The sequence below is a fragment of the Gadus morhua genome, chromosome 20, assembly GCF_902167405.1.
Source record: "Gadus morhua chromosome 20, gadMor3.0, whole genome shotgun sequence".
Taxonomy (NCBI): Eukaryota; Metazoa; Chordata; class Actinopteri; order Gadiformes; family Gadidae; genus Gadus; species Gadus morhua.
Genome location: NC_044067.1, coordinates 11,413,221 through 11,435,088, shown reverse-complemented (window position 1 = coordinate 11,435,088; position 21,868 = coordinate 11,413,221). Strand labels below are relative to the sequence as shown.

Below are 21,868 nucleotides of genomic sequence, written 5' to 3'. Positions count from 1 at the left end.
AAGAGCCAAGCTCATCCATTCCCATACCTGCAACAACCATAAAATAAGACAAGGCCAACAAAAGACAAATTATGTTTGGAGACTGGAACTATGCCAGTGTGGACCCACCCGATAGGCAGTCTCAACAATGAGAACCTGAATTGGGCGAGTACATCATCTCTGTTGTGCGTAACCGATTGAGGCTCATAGAGTGAGAAAGCAAGAGATTTTAAACAGAACTTTATTGAAACACTGCTAATTTTACCTTGATCCTTGTATTTTAGATAATTAAGATGGTACAGTAGATTAAACTTATCCTAATAGATTTAAAATAAGTATTTCACCATCAACTAAGAAGTGTGAGAGTAAGAGAGGGAGGAGAGAGTAAGAGATATAGAAAAAGACAAAAGAATGAAAAAGAGGAGCAGTGTCTAATCCTGTGTTTTTTGGTGTAGTGCGAGTGAGTCAGAGGCCATTACTCACCAGTTCATTTCCTCATTCCATTTCATTACCAGTCAGCTGAGGCTTCTGTCCTGTCCGCACCACTAATTTCCCCCCACCCGCACGAACCCACGCAACCCCCCGATCATGGACGGGAAAAGGGGGAAGCAATTTAATGCAGCATGCCGCAATCAATAGCAATTAGGCGCATCCCAGGCTAATACCATTGAAAATGGCTTTTTGGAAGATCGCCAGTAGAAGACCTTGGGAGTGCACAGGGACCCCTCAGACACAGACACACAGAGTCAAATAAAGTTTGGTTGCCTTTCAAGCGCTATTGGCAAAGGAGCAAAACAGAACAATAAATGCGGTATGTATTCCCACTCTGCGTGGCAATCAATATGTTTGAGGGTTTGGACAAGAATAATGAATGGGAGAGTTAACCCTTTCTGGTGAGCCACTGTTATAAAAGCTTTTTTACTCTGGCATCCACTGGTGTGTGCGAGAGCCAAAAGTAATGCACGACATTTTAAGAGGATTACGATGATTTATGTTTCATTTTGAATTAATAGTATATCTCTTCACACATAATTTGTTCAAAGTGTATTGAGCACCATTCCTCTTCTGAAACATGCATGGACATCATGAAACAAATACAACCTTACTCAACGTTTCTGCTGACCACATATAGACGGTAGACAGGAATATGTTGTTCACTCCACTACATAGAAATTCATATTTCTATGTAGTGGAGCATTAGGTCTGTCAACAGTCAGAAGACATAGCAGACCTCCACTGTGTCTGGCCAACAAACCACATCCACAGCTGAGGCTTGACAGTGCAACATCGTCCACTCCTTACGTATCTCTAGTATCTCGCAGTCAAACCCACAATCAACAGACGGTTCAAAGAAACGCTTGCAAAAGAAGAAAGACAGTGCAGAGTCAGTCTCCATATCTCTATGTTAAGACTCTGGCACCGAGAAGTAGGCAGTGAGAGTCAGTCTGACCATCCCCGTGTTACAACTCGGGCACGGAGAAGGAGGCAGTGAGAGTCAGTCTGACCATCCCCGTGTTACGACTCGTGTTAGGGGAGGAGGCAGTGAGAGTCAGTGACCATCCCCGTGTTACGACTCTGGCACGGGGAGGAGGCAGTGAGAGTCAGTCAGACCATCCCCGTGTTACGACTCGTGTTAGGGGAGGAGGCAGTGAGAGTCAGTGACCATCCCCGTGTTACGACTCGGGCACGGGGAGCAGGCAGTGAGTCAGTCTGACCATCCCAGTGTTAAGCCTCGGGCACGGGGAGGAGGCGGAACGCGGCGATGCAGTCCACCACCCAGGATGCGGGTGTCGTCCACACCTTGCCCCGGTGCCGCACCGTGGTGGCGGCGGTGTTGTGCGGCGAGGCGCGCGGGTCATACAGGATGTACTGGGTGCACAGCGCCTGGTCCGAGCCCGGCGCGGCGTGGTAGGCCGCCTCGCTCACCGTCTGCGTGACGTCGCTGTCGGGCTTGGGCTGGCGGCTCAGCAGCTGGCCCCCGGCGTCCCGAAGCAGCCGCAGCAGCTCCTGCTTGGGCGGGGCGCCGAAGGAGCCCAGCAGGAAGAAGAAGCAGCCGTCGAAGAGCGGCGGGAGCTGGGGCCAATAGAAAATCAATACGACAAAGCCATGAATAAAAGAGGGACGCCGGGAGGATAGTGCAGCGGACAACACGGCGAGGAGGGGGGGGGGGGGGGGGCACGAGACTGGATGTGTCCGTCTCCACTGTGCTGATGGATGGGAACTGTTAGGGGTAGGTAGGAGAGCCCGGGAGACAGACAGACTGACTGACCTAACGGAGTAGATGTAACATTGCTGTGGATGTTTGTAGCTGAAAAGACATATCGTTCAATCGTTAAAAAAAGTCAAAGTAAGTTTAGAGTTTGAAAGTCAATGAGTGTCTGTCTGTCCCGTCTATTTTTTTGTAAGTCTATTTTCCTAGGATCATTATCAAGCTAATTTAGAAATTCTCTGGTTATATTTTATTCCCTGCCTTTGCAGTGTACACACACCTACGTGTGATACTTTTAGTTTTCAGGCACACTTTCCTTTAGGAATAAAGGCACTCAACTATGCATTTGAATTGGGGGGGGGGGGGGCTGCTAAAAGCAGACACGGGTGCACAAAATCCTAATTAAAGACAAGAGGGCTGTCCAAAAACGCCGGCAGGTGAAAATTACATGTGGACGCTGGTCCTTAATGCTGAATTAACGCACCTCTCTCATCACCCCCCTGCAAGGCCATTGCCAGCAGTGCTTAAATGGGTGGCTGTCTGTGTACAGCTATTGTATGCATATGCGTGTGTTTTTTGTGTGCTTGTGTTGGTAATGTCTCAGCTAAAGAGACAACTCCTGGTTCTCCTGAGTCAAACACTGCAGCACTCTCCATTTAAAGCAACGATGAATTGGGGCCACTGCGGATGCCCCGATTTATTTACAGCATCAATGAATTCAATTGTTTCTGGTTTTAAATTGGTTCTCTCCCGAGTTCTCTCGGCCTCTCTCTCTGACCCCCCCCCCCCCCCCCCCTTTTTTCTAAAAAGGTAAGCAGTTTTATTGACTCACGATTGTGACGTATTACCTTGTGTGCGAGCAACCGTTTTATAATTACTGCTGCTTATCTATGGGGGGGCTGATGGACTTTGCAATGAGAGGAATAATGTTAAGCAAGCAGGGATGACTACGAAATGTAATGCTGAAGGTGCCAATATCTGGTCTCTCAGGTGTTCTCTGGTGTGCTGACCGAGGTGGCAGCGGGTTCATCGGAAGAAATATTTCCCTCAGGGATCTAAATGACTAATATGTGATTGTGGATGTTGCTAGAGAGGCGTTTTGACAAAGCAAATATACTTTTGATACATCCTAAAAAAAAAATAATAATGTCGACCGTCCACGATATTATACTCTAAATTGTTATTCCCGTCGCTCGAGAGCCAATATCAACCCGACTCTTCTCAAAGTCACCGGTTTTATTCGACGTGTGCCTTTCATCACACATCGGATAAAAACACTCCCCCTAAAAAAGCAGACATTACAACTTTTTGCGATTACGGACAGCCAGTGGCAGTGCAATATAGTTACTGCGATCACAATCATATTGCGACACGGCCATCCATTCAATAAGATGTGCAGCCATCATGCACATAATTACTGTTTGCTCCCGGGCTGTTCCTTTGTCCTAAAGAATCAATATATACACCCATGCGTAGATTTGCATACACACGCGTGTGTCTCTCTTAGACCCACCAGGTTATACTTGTTGATGCGACCCCGTCTGGGCCCGCCTCCGGCCTCGTATTCCAGCTCCGGAAGCCACTCCCCCGCCCGCAGGCACTCCCTCACCCCTGAGAGAAAGAGAGAGAGAATAATAAGATGATCAAGGAGAAGTTAGAGGCGTATAACTCGGTACATTCGTTTGGTGTACGACGCGCGACAGGTCAACCACTGATGAGGGGTGATCAATTTAACTGCGTGAGGCGGTTGGACCAGGGGTGGATGACCGGCAGAGAGGAGGATGGGGGCCGAGAGTGGATTGGAGACACAGAGCGAGATAGATGAATAGTCATTTGTTTTCCTCTGATGATGGGTTGGGAGTGGCGAGCCAATTATTGTGCCAGCTGAGTAAGTGATTTTTAAAAGGCCGTTTCTATCCGTTACCGTTAGCATGTTGTAAAAGGAGATGGATCCATAAATAGAGACTGACTTAACAATAGCCTGGAAGAGCAGAATAAGTAGAAGGCCTGGTTGAACAGACAGGTGCTTCGGTTTAAGGAGACACAGAGAGAGAGAGGAATAGCTTCTCTAAAGGGAGAGACAGAATGACAGTCCGAGAGAACCGGAATGAGAGAGTCCGAGAGAGAGAGAGAGACAGAGACAGAGGGGAAGAGGCCGAGACAGAGCAAGTAAGAGTCAGAGACAGAGACAGAGAATAATAGAGTGGGAGAAACGGCTGAGGCATAATGATGCTAATGATGCCGCCACGCCATAGCATCACACTGTAGCACAGTTCAAGCCTCCTCGCTGGGAGGCCAGGATCAGGATCAGAGACGTGCAACTGTCATGCTTTTCCCATCCCGGAGCTGGCTCGACGTTTGTTTTTTTGTTTTTTTCCCAAAGACATGTAGGGAAGAGAAACTTGAGCTCTCAAACTTTGAAGGGAAAGAACAAAAAAGGGGGACTAAAGGGACGAGGCATGAGGAGACTTTCAAATCACCCAGCCTCACATCCCCAGCGTGTCACAGAAGGAAACTGAAATAAGAAATGAAAAATAAAGCAGAAAAGCTTTTTATGCTGCTGATGTTGACAGTAAATGCAGCCATTATCTTTGCTATAAAGGGAAGAAATAAAAAATGGCTGCGGATATATAATGGTTTTTATATTGTGCAATATGTGTCAATCAAATTGCCATTGTGTCGGGGTCGGTCGCAGCAACTGCAAGAGTTGTTGTGCGATTTATTAACCAACGGGTTTAGCATCCCGTCAAGTCCTGTTTATCTGTAGTCTGCCTTCACACACAGCAACGGTGTCAATGGGTTTCATACTTGATGGTACCACCTAACCTGAATGCCTCACATATACATAGAAAAGACACCCTGAACCCAGTGGGTTAAGAAACACATCGAGACCCCCCCACTGCAGGGACGGCAGAGTGCAATAGGACATAAAATACACAATGAGAACAAATCGTAGCATTTAAACTAAAGGTTTGCTGGAAGCCGCTGGGGATAAAAGCTTCTATAATGATGGAAGGCAAAAACAGCTTGAACCTTCTTGCAATGGCTGCGATGAAAAACCATTGTAAATCTACCTAATGATAGAATTAAAATGATTATAGCAAGGAATCAACTGTTGAGCTGCCTTTATCGGCCTGGTTTGATGGCAGTATTTTATGCGCCCCTGCCTCATTATTCAACTATTAAACAAAAAAAAAATTGCATGGGAGGGTGTTATTCAAATTTATATGGTTGATAAATAATGAATGATCAACCAATGTAATGCTGCCCAATGTTCTTCAGAATTTCTGAAATGAATGTGCGTTTAAAAAACACTACTCATGCGGGTCACTTCCCCAGATGGGTTCAAGACCAAATCATTAGCGTTATTAATGGCTGTTGCCGGAGAAGTTGCAGTGCTTTTCAGCAAACAGAATTAGAGCAGGGACCCTAAATATATAGGAGAAAACCTTTACTCGCTTACATTGTTATTTAACTCATCAGTCACCTCGAAGATGCTGATTTACTCTCCATATTGGTGAGAATGGTGCAATTATTTATCTGATGTGAATTAAACCAATCTTTGATGCATTCATTTTCATTTCTCTATAAACGCTCACTAACTCACTGGGTGACGACAAAACAAAAGGCTTGGAGGTTTCAGCTCAAGCATGGGGTTCATTGCAAATGTTTTATTTTTAAAGCAGTCAATTATTTACCTATTGTGAATAAAAAGGCATCTTTTATGGTTTTCATTGATATTTAACTATAAACACCCACTTACTCCCTAAGCTAGGGGGAAGATCAGATAAAAAAAAACTTGGTTGGTTCATCTTCAGGGTGGGTTTCATAGCAAATGTTTACTTTCGAAAACGTTCTCATTCACAAGGTGAAATCAAATTAATCAAATGTCTTCATTCGCTTTGGTGAGGTGTGAAATCTCTATTTTGGAATATAAAATACCCCTGCAAAGTAGGAAAAATGAATAACTAGGCGTCCCCCAAAAAACCGGGCAAACAACAGGAGAAAAATATTGCAGCAGACAAAGTGAACCATAATGTACAGTATACTAGTATTGCCTAGGAAGACGTTATCTTTCTGATGTCCACAGTCAACAACATGCAGCACGAGGACGTGTTAGTTTAGGGACAGATCTCTCCTGCAGAGGCATGGCTTTGCACTGCAGCTCACTGCATTGTCATTGTGGGCAAGGTGTCCGAGAGATGTCCCATACGACTTGAATCCGAGGAGGGAGTGGGATGTGGTGACTCACCGTCACAAATGGTCCACAGTACACATCCTCTCAGCACAGAACTGTTGGCCGCTCAAGACAGGGACAACACACACACACACACACACACACACACACACACACACACACACACACACACACACACACACACACACACACACACACACACACACACACACACACACACACACACACACACACACCTCTCTTAATCACCACTTTCATGTGCCGATGGCCTGTTGCTCCCATGCAGGGGAGAGGGGAGATACTGGGGTTAATTGTTCTGGACGATATGCTCGGTCCAGTAGCCAAGTGCTGAACACTCATTTGCATATGCGCTAATGCCATTCTCGCTGGAGCTGCGGAGCGGACAATCCATGCGTTTGCATCTCAAGCTTTCAGCCTAATTGTACGAGTTCACTCCTTGAGCGAGGGGGGGTGTGTGTGTGTGCGCGCGTGCATGCGTGTAGAGTGAAAATTAAAGTGAGTGTGTGCGTACAAAAGCTAGACAAGTATAGGAGGACATCCTGACATCCTCTGTTTCTGGATGAACTCTTCGAGAAAGAACAAGCCTTGGATAACATGTGCATCCCCATCAGGCTAGTCTCGGTCACCACCAGGTCATATCAAGAGGAAGCAGCTATTAGCTGAAAGGTGAGGCTTACCAGGGATGTACACCTCTATAAAGTGTGATCCTCTACAGAATGGTGTTTGCGCGCTCTCTCTCTCTCTCTCTCTCTCTCTCTCTCTCTCTCTCTCTCTCTCTCTCTCTCTCTCTCTCTCTCTCTCTCTCTCTCTCTCTCTCTCTCTCTCTCTCTCTCTCTCTCTCTCTCTCTCTCTCCTCTCTCATCACAAAGAAAGGAGAAGGATGAGTGCAGCTCAGGGGAACTAATCACGTTTCAGACAGAAGAGGGTTTGTGGGGGGGGGGGGGGAGGCCTGACTCGCTGTGTGGACAGCAAACCTATTATGATGGGCAGATCAAGGAAGCTGGCAGTGTGGACACTAAAAGCCCCCTTGTGTTTCGCATCGGCCGCTCAAAATGGCAACCAAATAAATGGTGCGATGACATGGTGTCATTCATTAAGCCCGTTTTGTCCCTAATCATACTATTACCCCACCAAGAATGCTTGGATACGATGATAGGAAAATTACAACTTTCCACCAGATGTGGTCCGGTTGCAGCTAGGAATTGTGTTTTATATTTGATCCATCTCCACGGATTAATTCAGAAAGGAGGGTTGATCGAGTCACAGCGAGATACCCGAAATTTTTGCAAACTTTCAAAATGTAATCTCATAAACACACATAGCATTTAACAAAAGTGATGGCTGTAGTGCAAGTGACAAATTGCACTACAAAAAAAAAAAATTGATGGTCCCGAGAGGTTTCCAACTTGCCACCCCCCTTCCCTATCTCCTCCCCTTCTCATGCATGAAGAAAAACTCTGCTACTGCAGCTTCAGATGTCTCTATTGCCCAACAATGTGGCCTTGCAAATCCACTGAGATATACTGTAGTAGGAAATAGGTTTGTTAAGGCACACCAGTCACCCCTTATCTCAGATCGTGATAATTTCCAGACACACAAGTTGCCACGGCCAAACCCCAAGCAGACACTGAAGCTCCCCTCGACACATTGCAATGTGAAACGCAGTTAATTGACGGCGGGAGAAAGGGCGCATCTGCGAGCACAGGCACTCTTCCACACACACACACACACACACAGTTGACAAAGATGCAGCCGCAACCCAATGAGGTCCGCTAAGGCAACACTGACAGATGGATATCTTTCCCTTCTCCCCTGAAGCTAGCTGCCTCTCAACATCTGCTCGTTGTTGAAAACAGAAAAACCGTAGTTGAAGGATGTCAGAGAGACAGGCACAACAGCATCGTGTTCTGTTGATGAATGCATTGTGGCAGGAATACCACAACAATAAGGAACCTAGGTCTGCCTTTTTCCTTCTTTGGAACCCGTTTTAAGTCAAGTGACAAAAAGTGAGTTGGTTCTCGGCATCTCCTAGAAACGCCGCCGCAGTATTTCCCCAAAACACAACACACACAATATTTAATTCTTAAAATATAAAAATGAATAAATAAAATCTATGTGAAGTAAAAAAGGAATGTTTTTTAAGTAATTGCCTACAGTTTGGTTTATACGACAAAGGCTTACACAGAAAATGAAACGCCTGTGAAAGGGATGGACAGAAAATGGAACAGGATAAGTAGTTTTGCTGAAGCGATTATTTGAGGAATCGATTGTTCCATCGACAACCTTTGATTTTGATAGACTGCCATAAGCAAACAGGTGTGTGTGGGGGAGGTTATAGGTAGTATGGGTCAGGGTCTCCTATACTCACAGCTGTATCCTAGAACCCAACAGCCAGCAAGAACTCCCTGGAGACTGGAGAGGGTGGTGGGTGCAGGACCATCTGGGACCACCACATGGCTCACTGGAGAGGATGTGGGGGGGAACAAGTATTAAGCTATTGAAACCTTTGCAAGACCTGCATGGTCGATAGAGCCACATATGTTGTGCATTGTAGCAATCCATGTTGATAAAGTTGCATTTGATGATTGACCCTTTGAAAAGGTGCATCAAAACAGTACACATACACAGGTGTAGCTACTACCACTAGGGGTGCAGCAGATCAAAAGCACGGACAATATTGGAATGTTTCATGTTACAGGTTATCGGACATGCATCTTAGGAAATAAAACTGCATGTTCCAGGTTATTGGAACTTGTATCCAATACAAACACCAACACCAAACACAACAATGAGCTACGGCTGGAATGAAACGTGGTGCGATTTATATATCAACCATATATTACCAACTAACTGATGCTTTTTTCACTAATCTGGTGCACAAACTGATGAACAAAATAGAACTGAATCACAATGTATGAAATATTCAATGCATTATAATTTGCCCAATATATCTAGTCGACTTATAAATGTTATCAACTGTTAATTATATGTTGCTTTTTCTAGGTACCCAAAACCGCTTGTATGTGAGTGAGTGAGTGAGTGTTACACATCAAACACTACCAGTGTTGGATTGACAGGCAGCACCCGAGGATAAAGGATCATCTAAAGTGATGTTAGAATCTGTATTCAGTATAAAGACACCTCTCAACACGAAGAACAGAACACCTCCAAGCCCCGCTCAGAAACTGCTTAAAAAGGACATGCAGAATTATTAGTTCATAAAAAGGGAATAGCCGGCTTATTACCTCACTCAGTCAACAAGCCCCAGCAGAAGACAAGTAATATAATGGCTGTAATTATGACTCGAGGGCAAAAAAAAAGGAACAAAAAACATTCTTACATGCTGTGCTGATGTGTGTTAAATTTTCCTCGCCACGGGTTCAGAAAATGAAAGTTTCTCTTTAAAGCATCAACTGCAAACCCCTCCGGTCTGGCTAGCTCAGCGAAGAGTGAGCAAGTGCTTTTTCCTTTTTTCCCCCCCACCAGCCATTAGTATTCTGTCGTCTTACTGACTGCAATTCCAAACAGCTTATAAAAGAATCACTTTAACCATTTTCTGCACGCCATCGCAAGAGTGTGGTGCGGATAGTAAGCTGCCATCTTGCTGCCACTACAGGGATATAAACATGTCTCCAAGACGAGGCATGAATCCTGATCTTTGTACTACTTTTTTAACCGCGTGCAAGCGGGCACACACACATCGATTGGACAATCCCTCGCACACCTAGATGGTCATCAATAATTACTGCCACATCCTTGGGTTTTGAGCCTTGTGAAGATTTTAGTAATAGAACATTTGCGAAAAGAAACTAAATTATCCAACACTTGGTGAATGCCAGTGTGCCTTTCGGCAACAGTTTTTGCAAGCATCTAATATTTGTGTGTTTAATAGTCACTTAGCAACAGTTTCCTTGCATGTTAATCAGGGAAGCACAAATTAAATCCCAAGAGACCACTGGGCACACTGAACAGGGCTTGCTAGAGAACACTTTCATGCAAGCTTTAGAAGGAAACTGGATGCCAGTTAATAGGATTATGAAAGAAAGAACCTTACACAATAAACCACGTGCTAAACATTCAAATGTTTACAATAGTTATATCACAACAATTGCTAATTTATCTTAAATCCAAGGTTTGAATCAATTTCATTGAGTAAGTTAATTAAGATCATTGCCATCTATAAAATGTCTTAATTGCTCAAATTAGTACCAAGTGCTGCATGCAGTTTGACTTTAGGTTTTGATGACACTTCAAAGAACTTTTACCTGAGCCTGAAAAGGTTTCAACTCGTTTCATTCCCAGCAGCTGGGCCAGTTTGGCCAGCTGCTTCTGCTGGGTTTTGGAAAGCTTACTGTCCAACACAATCATCTGCTCGTCCCGTTTCCCATTGGAATTGATCTATGGCAGAATACAATCAAGTCACAGGTGGAAGCGATGCAAGCATTGGATGTGAAGGTCATGCAAGAGCCAGAAAGGGCCACTATGTATCTGATAAAGACATATTATCATTAATCCTCTTGTTTAGAGGATCACTTGGCCAAGCTTATACTGAAGGGAAAACAGAAACCGCTTTATATCTTATCGTTTAAGTTCCCAATTATACTCTACTGTTATTAAATGCACTCATAACAGACCCCTGTAAATACAGAGGCTCATTAACACTATAGATAAATGCGGGGGGGGGGAACAAAAACTGCTTAAAGAGTTGTACAAAAACAGTTTCTTTAATCTAAGTGTGCCTCCAGCTGTTTGAAAAGGTCAAAACACATAGTTGCAACTTGCAAGTTATTTAACTTCAGCAAAACAGTTTAAATCCTGCACAGTGCGCTCTTTTTTTATGCACCGTAATCGCCACCGTGAGAGGGCAGAGCTGCACCAACACTTTCCTTTTTGACTTATGCATTTGCTCATGGTGCTTTATTATAATTAAGCCATCACGCCTTCTGCAGTGGGGCTGCATGCTCCGCCAGCTGTCCTGCAGCTACGCCGCACCAGGTCAAAGTCAAACTTTATTGATAAAGTACATTTCACGCACAGCATATCACAAGCTGCTTGCGATACGTAGTAAGAGCTAAGTGAGCTGAGCTAAGTGCACCGAGCGGATCCCTCTTCAGACTCACCATAGCCAGGTTGGAGGGAGAGCCGACCAGCAAGCGGTCGCTGGGCTGGGGGGTGACAGGGCTGGACCTGAATACCTCGCGCATCTCAAGGCTCAAGGCGTAGTCCGCCGGCCGCTTCCCATAAAGATTACTGAGACAAGATCAAAGAAAAAGGAATACTTTACACGCTAGGCACATGAGCAACGCTCGACGAATACCAGCAGGCACGTTGACATCCTATAGCAGTACACAGTCTATATATTATTCCATGTGCTCATGGAGCTGGAAATGGTGGAAAAATGTAAGACCAACAAGAACCAAGCAACGTTTATTTAAATTTCCATTTAGTTGAGGAACAAGAGATGTTAAACAAAGTCTGGTGTTGATTTGGATCTGAAAGGGTCGACTGGGAATTTGCAACTTTGTGTTCGGTAAATATCCTCCAAATGGTTTTTCGCTCAGATTTTATAAGTTGATATTTACGGGCGCCCACTTTCGGGTTTATATTCCCATGATGTCTAGCTTTCCCGCAGTTCCTAGCCCTGACGATAACCGCAGAATACTGAATGAGCCAATGCATTATGGGAACAATCGCATACAATCTCAAAATAGCTGCATTCGTCTCTTATGTTTCCATGCAACTTATTTATTAAAGTATTTGTATAGATATACATGATTCAGAAATTAATACATCTGTGTTCTGGAGCCTACAGTCCTTTTAAGAATATAACCATAGTTGTGTGAGTGAACTTTTTAGAGGTGGTTTTACAAAGACTTAAGGCGGGCAAAAGACAGCGTAGCACACCATAGCACTGGCATCTGCAACGCAGTAAGCTACTGACACACAAAGATGAAAGTGCAACCCGGCTTTCCCTTTGTGTCACCGCGCCGTGTGTTGATCAATGAGCTCATCTGCCAGAAAGACAGATTCCCTCAAGTGTGACAAGCGAGAGACCCACGGTCACCTTGAGGGAGTAAAGGGAAGAAGAAAGAAAAAAAAACACTCTGGGAGGAAGGGAATTAGAGGAAGCGAAAGAAGCAGGAAGCAGGGCCCGGCAGGTTGTCTGCAAGATTAGGCGTCAGCAATGATAACACCAGGGGGACAATTAATAGGACCACTGGTCCATAAAATATTTCATTTGGATTCATACCCACAGCATCCCCCCAACCCGCCCCTCTACCTCCCCCCCACCGCGACACTATCACAATCACAAACAAATGCAACACACACACACACACACACACACACACACACCTCCTCTCGGTTTACGCAGCATGCGCGCCAATTGATATTACATATTATTTTATGAAAAGGCAAAATAATAGGCCCCGGGAAAAACCTGTGGGCATTCGGGTGGGGGGTTGGGGGGGGGGGTAAGTCGGTGGAAATCCATTCACGAAAGCTGTCACATTTCTTACATGCGTGTAGGAGTGAAGCTGGAAGTGTGCCAGTGGACGGAAGTGTATGCGTGTGTCTGTGTGCGATTGGTAAGGGGAAACAATTTAATTAATGAACCTTCGTTCCCCATCTTGAAATGAAAAGGGATGGCAGTGAAGCAGGAAACCGCTTGAACACTGAACGCCGCCAGCCAACCCTAAACTAAAAACACACTACTGACGCGCATGATAACTTTATAGCGATGTTGTTGTTGGTGGTCTCCCCCACCCCCCAATCGCACAAACACTGCTGTCAACTGTGCGACAAAAAAGGAAAACATGGCCTCTGATTAGGGAATGAAAAAGGAGGAACATTTGGCACAAAGAGAGAGCGGGTGGGTGGAAGGCAGGGAGAGAGACTCATGCAGTGTACAGAAGAACAAACAATCATCAGGAAAAGCCCAGAGAGCCAAGGGATAAGTTTGAGATGAGGTTTTTGATTGCACAACACACCCGAGGTCCAATCAGGTATTCACATGTTGAGCACACCACCAAGTAGTCCTAAGGTACTTCGTACTAGGGATACACCAATAAACATTTTGGTGTCTGTGTGTATCAGTGTCTATGTGTATGTGTGCGTCTACTCTACTTAGGTGGATCAATGTTTGCTTTGCATATCATAACCAAGGACCTCTGGGAAAAGCAAAGACCGCTGGTCCTAATTTGAGTTCAGCATTCTGCACGATTCAGTGAAGCGAGGCGTAGCGACTGCAGCGGGGACTTGAATGAACCGGGCACACATCAGTGGATACGGCTATAGCTGGAACATGGCCGACCATGACGCGATTAATACCGTTAATGTCATCAAAGCCATTAATGACAACACTCTGGGGATTTCCCAGGCAATTCTGGATCCCCGTTATTACAATACGTAGAAGCCATGTCTAGCCATGTCATGTAGCCTGAAAGTGAAAAAAGGTTATGTACGCACTTGAATTATACAATTGAGATAGCGTAACATTCTCAAAAAAACAAATTGTTAAAAACTATAATTTTACAGACTGGATCTATTCTAAATTACTTTATGCTAACAAGCACTTAGTAGGCAATTGGGGATTTCTACATGATATCCAATAAGCCGGCTGTTACAATTAGAAAAAACCACCATGTATTTACAAATAGATGAAAAATCCCTATTTTTCACCATTAAAAAAGGTTCTGTGTGTTTAGTGGCATCTAACGGAACCGACATGGTGGGTGGGGGGGGTGCCACCTAGATGCCACTAAATCCTACACACAGCACTTTAACTGGATGAAGGGCTGTATCGGACATTTAACTCCTAATACAGCTATATAATACTGCTAAATCCTAGAGCAAATGTGGAACACACACACACACACACACACACACACACACACACACACACACACACACACACACACACACACACACACACACACACACACACACACACACACACACACACACACACACACACACACACACACACACACCTCTCCGTCGGTGACCCGGACCGTATCTGAAAACCATTTCCGATCTACGAGCCATTGAGTTGCCCTCTTTGTACCAATCAATCCATTTATTGCGTTGGAACAACCACTCCGTCTAACTGCATCCCGAGCAGCCTTGCTCCGGCTCACAACGGACGTGTGCTTGTTTGTCTTGCCGTGTGCGTGCGAACGTGCACCCGTGTGCGCTCTGGAATGAATTGATGGCGCGTGGCAGACAAGAACAGCATACATCTCGTCAGCGGCATCATGACGGATCGTCCCCGGCGGCCTGACCAGCCGCCGGCGGGCGGGGGAGGGGTGGTGGCGGAGCGCGGCGGCGGCTGACTAAGTGCTGTCAGCGGCCCAACAGCCATCAAAGTGACGAGGTCAGAAGAAATATATAAATATATATAAAATTGATTCTTTTTTTTTTTTTTTATGAAAGACAATTAAATAGAAAACATGTGAGTCGAAGGAAAACAGTCCCGACCCTCGACCACGAATAGTGTAGGTTAGGGTGGCCCAAAACCAGCTGCCCTACAGCGGGTACCCAGCTGAGATGGCCTTGGCTTAACACCCAACGAATAATGTGTGTCCCTGTGACACCGACCCCTCCGGCCCCGCCATCTGCCAACAATTCTGCTAGCCTGCTGTGACCAATGGCGCTTTGGTAGCCATCATGGGGAGAGGGGGCTCAATCAATGGCCGCAGATTCACCCCACTTTTTTTTTCTTTCCTTCAAATGAATACCGCTTCACGATCAATCATAATCGTTATCGACAGCCGGGCGATGGATGGAGAGACCGGGAAATAGTTTGGCTTTCTCAAGAGGGAAAGCCCTTATATTGAATGAATGCTAAAGCATTTGCATACATATAGGTTACTGCATAAAGCATGCATAGGCTTCTCCATCTGAACCAGAACAAGGCTTTTAGTGGGCCTAGCATTAGCCAAAAGAAGGAATTTTAGATATTTAGTGTTGCAGTTTACCCTTCAAGGAAACCTCTTGGAGCCAAGGAGGTGCCCAATGTGTTTTGTTCCCACGATGACCTTAATTGTGCGCACAACATATTAAATGACAGTCTCAACTTAAACTACGTTGACAGAACTTGTGGCCTCAACATTATGATTGGTTCCCTCCAAGCATTTCTCGAGACTCGGAATTACAAACTTCTTCTGCTTCAGGCGAGTAAAAACACATAATTTTCAGGCTGCGGTGAGCGATATGAGGACAGGCGAGTTTGGTTCGTCGTACTCACAGCACGCTCTGCGAGGCGCCGTGCTGCAGCAGCAGCCTGGCGACGGCCGGGTGTCCGTTCCTGGTGGCGTCATGCAGCGGCGAGTCGTTCTCGTAGCCCGGCGTGTTGAGCAGAGCCCCGCGGGCCAGCAGCACCTCCACCAGCGACAGGTGGCCCAGGTTGCACGCCTCGTGCTGGAACACACGCACACAAAGACTGTGTCACAACGCTGTCATGGTGTGGCTGTTAAACAATCTGCATGGTTACACTGGGGAGTGGAAGAAAACGCTTTTGCTTTGTTTGACACATTTTTCTTCAGCTTAGACATACTGAAGAAGAGTATGATGCTTTTTCACTTTCAATATGGATCCTTTCATTTTGAAAGTACACAAATAATCTTTTTCTTATTTTTTGGCCAGGGCAGAAGGGATCATTTTCCGCATGAAATAGTGAAAGTTAGGAGTCCTTATCTGACATATATTAAACTCTGATTTTTTGACAGCTGGTAGGATTTTCAAGGTTATCAGGTATCCACATGTACCCATCTAATCCAACCCATTTCCATGACGCCTGGGAGAAGTATTAAAGCGGTCACAAAGTCACAAATGTTTGGCATTGAAAAAAAACATTGAACATTTTACTATGAACTGCATGCATTTTATTTTACACAAAAAAGGGATTGAGGATGGAAGAAAGACTCCAGGGTTACTAGCTCCTATTGTCCAATTGATTCGGTGAATGAAGTGCTTTTTCAGTGCCTCTTGAAGGGAATAGCTCTATCTGGAGTGGGGCGGTGTGAAGCATCACCAACAAATATCCCCGCACAGGCTATTATTTTCATACCAAAAAGGTCAAATTTAGTTTGTTAAAAAAATAAAAAATAAACATTTGTTTTTACCATTTGTTTGGTCAGTTTTAAGTTCCACTCTGGAATGTAACCAAGCATCCTTGACCTATCAGGCGGTAGGGCAAATGAAGTGTAGCACACCAAAACTCAACAAACAACAGCTGGTTCCCGTTTTTTACCCGGTTGAATAATAAATGAAATGCCCAATACATGCAAGGTAAGTACAATCATGGTATGAATGTCACGTAAGCCAAATAAGTATGGTTGGCTCTTAACATACCTCTCCTGAAAGCATTTTAAGTATAGTTTAAAAACTGACATCAACTGGGTCAATGTTTTCATGTGCGTGTGTCTCACCAGAGGGGTCCAACCAGCATGATCTTTCAGGTTCGGGTCTGCCCCTTGGTCAAGTAGCTCTTTGGCAGCCTCTACATCTCCCTGCAGAGAGAGAGAACGAGAACACGAGAGAGAACACGAGAGAGAACGAGAGAGAGAGAGAACACGAGAGAGAGAACGAGAAAGAGAGAACGAGAACGAGAACGAGAACGAGAGATGTCTGAGGTCAGTATTTGGAACCTCCAAGCCTAACCGCCTATAAACACAGCCTCTTATCCTAGAGCAACATAAGCGCTGCAGTTTTATCAATTGTGCTCAGCAGCAGGCCATTGATTACCTTGTCGAGGATCTAAGGAGGGATTAGGCCTATGTTTACACGGATTAGAGTACGAACATTTATGCTCCACGGGCTGGTGAATGCCCCACAGATCGTTTTGAGAATAACATCATTATGGTAAGGAAATTAAATAACAATAATGATAAAGAAATCAAAACTGCAACGGAGAGCTTCATACAAGCGTATCCAAGTGAATAACCAAACCGGAAATGAACCGGAGTAGGAAGAGACGAAATGTTAATCTAACGCTAAATAAATGCAAGAATTATTTTAAATCATTCAAACCTGCTAATGGGAATAGATTATCTAAAATGGCAGCTATGTGTGTGAAATCAGCATACTAATCAAAAAGGCAGTCCCATTCATTGAAATACTGAGAAGAAAAATGACCATGTGAAAATGTCTATCCTATCTCCGAGTCCTGGTGGATATTAGCAATTCCCATGCTAGCACATGCTGACCTTTATAGCTGCTAGATGCAAGGGAGTCTCCCCCTTGTGGTTCCTCTTCATGACCGTGGGACTGGCCTGGAGGGAGTGGCTGCCGACCGGTGTGCGGGCGGGAGACCTCCTCCCGATGGAGCCTGGACTCTCTCCCTGCCCTTCCCTGGATCTGTGGGGGCTCTTCCCAAACATTAACCTCCCCAGCGATGGAGGGGTAGTAAGGAGGGCTGGATTTCCACAACCCCCGGTCAGCCTCTTGCTGCGAGGGCCGGGCGAGATCCGGGGTCTCTTCGGGGTGCCCTCTGGGGGGTCGCATGCCTCAGATCTGGGTCTCTTCGGTGTAATCTGAGGGGAAGGGACACTGTCCTGTCTGGTAGGCTCCGTGGGCTCGGGCAGTGTGCTATATGACGGCTGGATTGGGACTTGGGCCAGAACAGGAGGGATCCCTGCAGCTTCACTGCGGCCCTGTGTGACGCCCTCAATGCTCCCGCTCACCAAGACGGGGTTCTCTAGTTGGGGCACTGCTTTACCGGGAGTTTGAGACCCGGCCGGGCTCAGGAAGGACACTCTTTTAATGGACCGCCTAGGATTCCGCTCAGGTCTGCCGGCATGTGCCGACAGTCCTACCTCTGTACCAATTTCCCACTGCTGGTTGATGGTCTCCAGTCTCTGCACCTTCAGTTTCCCTTTGCTCTGCTTGCGCGTCAGTCGCACGGTCGCCACCGCCCGCTTCCTGTGTGGGCCACTTTTAGTTGGCCGCTTCCTGGTTTTCCTCGCATCGTCCCGGGTTTGTGGGCAAGAGGAGCCAGAGCCCGAGTCTTGAGAGGAGATGAAGTCGAAGATGGAGAGGTCCGTGGATTCCACCCTGCTGGTGTCAGGGTTTTGAGGGGTGGTCTCTGGGCTGGGTGCCTTGCTTGGCGGGCCGTCATCGGGGGAGGGCTTCTGCACCCTGCAGCGGACCTTGCGGCTCCGAGGACTGAACCAGATCTTAAAGTTCTGCTGGTGCTTCAGGATTTTTTCGTACCCGGGATTTGCTTGTAAAGGAGAAGGGGCTTGCTCTGTAAATAACAAGATGCATTTATTTTACAATCCATTATAATTTACTGAATTATATAAATTGACAAATCTATTTAGCATATGAAGTTACTGTGTGGCCCAGTTTATCAAGACAAGACAAATCCTTCAATAGGTAAGGTTTGCAATGCGTAATTAGTGACACGTCACAGAAGAGACCTGAACCAGAAATGTTGTATTTCCTAACATTTTAGAAAGAAAAAAATAAAAGATGTATTACCACTTCACCAATAATCACATGCCACGCCAGTTTTTTTTCACTTTTAGGACTGTGCCCTTCTGGGTTAAGCGCAGTCACTTAATTCCCAGATAGCTACTCATTAATTGAGCGATGGCGCCACAGAGCTGTCAGATGGAGGGCAAGGTGCAGGCACGGTCGCCACAGCAGCTTTGTCACGACTCAGATCTACTTGCAGGCCAAGACAGATGGGCTAATTGCAATGTATAATTGGTGTCATTACATGGATGGCGGACGGGCATTCCGGATTAAATAACACAGGAACTATTCAAACACAATAATAATTCTGAGAATTAGTAAGCTGGAGAGGTAGTAGAGAAATTGCTCCTTCATCTATTTGTGGAGAGAGTTTGTGGAGCGACGATAATAATATAGGAGAAAAAGGATAGTAATAGAAAAAGTATCGCAAGGAGCATTACTCTTCTTACCTGTGGTAACTGTCGGGCTGAGCAGGGACTCTAAGCTGCAGAAGAGCTGTGTGATGTTGCTAAGATGTCTGTTGATCTGCAGGTCCTTCACCCAGGCAGGACTCTGACACACCACACAACCATCACCTGCCCGAGGGCCAGCACAGGATCTATTACAAAAAATTGTAAACACAACTGGATTTTATAAAACCCTTGGGTAAGATGAAAAAAAAGACTAAACCCAAACAATAAACCGACAATAAGACAGCCAAACACATTTATAAAGACATTGTGACAAGTTGAAATACATTTCTGAAACCCCTTTGGGAACCGCCAACTACGCATATCCTGTTTAACTCATCACTTTTAGTTTAACCAGAATGTCTACAACTTTCCTATTAGACATTCTCTGGTTTAACATGGTGATTTGTGACACACGGGCACATTTGATCAAATCTGAAATGGCTCGATCGTTCAACAGCTATCCTGCCTTTTTGCTCGTTCTGCACAACCTATTATGATGGCCAACCAACTTATTTTGGTGCGTGCATATTTATTTGATCAACAAAGACACTAAAAGTTGATTTAGTAATGTTGTTTAAGTCGCAGACAACCTATAAATACGGTTTATGCCAACAAATGAACCCTAGGCTAAAACGTCCCGTCAGTGAGAAGGGAACATTAGATTAGACTTCATTCTCTAGCGGACTTGTTTATGCATTAACAGATGTTGACGTAGAGAATTCAGCATTACCTGCAAAGCATGTGCTCACACACTCCGAGGCACACCGGCTCTGTCACCAACCTGGAGCTGTTGATAAATAATCAAAATCGTGGTGAGAATATAATAGAATATAAAAGATCCATCAGGGAAACAGGCGACTGAGTTCTCCGCAGCGTTGACTATTACCATTTCGAGCAAAGTAGCAGTTGTCTAAAGTTGGCTACTGCATCTTTAGTTTGAGTCCAGTCCCCTGTAAAGTTCGAAACCTCATCAGCCATATTGAAGGTTTCCTTTGTTTTGTTTCACGGTTATAAAATCTACGAGACAAGTTGACAACAAACACGAAGGATTATTCAAAATACTTCCTGGTTTCATCTTCTCCCGCCAATTTAAGGAAGGGCTACGGTTGCCATGGAAAATACGGTGACGTCAGTAAAAATAAAAAGCCTCTTGAAAAGAATCATGATAGAACAAAATATCATATTACTTTTCCTGATAATGGTTGAATGGTTGATAGTAATTTAACTGGAATAATTATTAAAGTTTATTAATATATCACTAAGCCTACCGGCCACCTCTTATGTCACAAATCCAAGTTTAACAAAGATAAACGACTTTGTCTGTTGTGTTTTTTTGTAAGTAGGAAAATAGAAAAGTATAATATAGTTCCTTTTATATAAGGAAGCTGGAAAAATCTAATTTGTTTGTTTGTTGGGTTCTCTGAGCCACTCTTTCTCAGGCTCTCTCTTGTGTGGCATATTTTTGGAGTTGAATCAATTTGGAACTTGAATGGAACATCGAATGTTTCTATGCGGACCTCTCAATGCAAAAATATGTCAGCCCAACAAAAAAAATGATATTTGCAGTCAATCAATTGTAATTGTTTTTGGTTCGTCTTTTGTTAGTTTTTTCTATTATAACAATATTTATAATTTAAAAAAAGATACATAATATGTTTGTTTTGTTTGATACCCGTTCTTCTTATATACAAGGCCGGATTAACCATTAGGGCAACTGGGCACTTGCCCAGGGCCCGTGACATCAAAGGGGCCCTTGACAAGGTTTTTTTTTTTTTTTTTTTTTTTTTCAAAGTGCAAACATACATCTACAGACACCACATAACACGACAAAACCCAGATACGTGTGACAGACATGTAACATATACCAAAACATAAAGAATTATACGGGGACAAGGACAGATTACAAGAGGGTTTGGGGAGGTGTTTGTGAGAGGGAGTGAGTGAGTGAGTGAGTGAGTGAGTGAGTGAGTGAGTGAGTGAGTGAGTGAGTGAGTGAGTGAGTGTGTGTGTGGCCAGGTGCTTTCCTCCGGCATCTCCGACCCCCAACGCGATAGAGGTCACACCCGAAGCACCTTATCCCCCCTGATGAACCCCCCCCTCCCCAGGGCAGCCGGCCCTAACAGCCATTAACAGTGGTAATGGAGGTGAGGCCTATTAAGTTAAGTTAAGGCCTACCTAGCTGTTTGCTGTCAAGACAATTGAAACTTTCAATAAGTACTCATCAAGCCACCAAGTTCTGATGATAGCGACTTTACGATTGTTTGGGGGGGGGGGGGGGGGGGGGGGGCCTTGAGCCTTGTTGCCCAGGGCACAGAAAATTGTTAATCCGGCCCTGCTTATATATTGTATCCTTGTGCGTTTTCCAAAATGGAAATTACTTTATCTGCCTCTATAGGATTATCAGAGTGCTGCCATTGGTATGTTAACACTGTCTACCTTAAAAATAATGATAAAAATTCAAATCAATTGTGGTCAAACATGGCAAAGCATCATGACGATGTGAAAGGCATGCACAGGAAGACAGCGTAC

The 21,868-nt window shown here is 44.9% G+C and overlaps 1 protein-coding gene across 3 annotated transcripts; it reads right to left on the bottom strand.

Moving 5' to 3' along the window:
- Window positions 1–202: 202 nt before the first annotated feature.
- Window positions 203–20,413, bottom strand: bard1 (BRCA1 associated RING domain 1). Of its 3 annotated transcripts, none has more exons than XM_030343519.1 (11): window positions 20,226–20,413; window positions 20,070–20,126; window positions 19,337–19,485; window positions 17,615–18,654; window positions 16,838–16,918; window positions 15,655–15,827; window positions 11,528–11,657; window positions 10,673–10,805; window positions 8,776–8,868; window positions 3,702–3,799; window positions 203–2,052 (listed from the first exon to the last, which is right to left on the bottom strand). In XM_030343519.1, the coding sequence occupies exons 1-11, from the start codon at window positions 20,315–20,317 to the stop codon at window positions 1,705–1,707; spliced, it is 2,394 nt and encodes a 797-aa protein (XP_030199379.1). In that variant the 5' UTR covers window positions 20,318–20,413; the 3' UTR covers window positions 203–1,704. The 3 variants fall into 3 exon arrangements, with proteins under 3 accessions (XP_030199379.1, XP_030199380.1, XP_030199381.1); XM_030343520.1 differs by having other exon boundaries at window positions 17,615–18,630; XM_030343521.1 differs by lacking the exons at window positions 203–2,052; window positions 3,702–3,799 and adding an exon at window positions 5,840–6,481.
- Window positions 20,414–21,868: the final 1,455 nt, after the last annotated feature.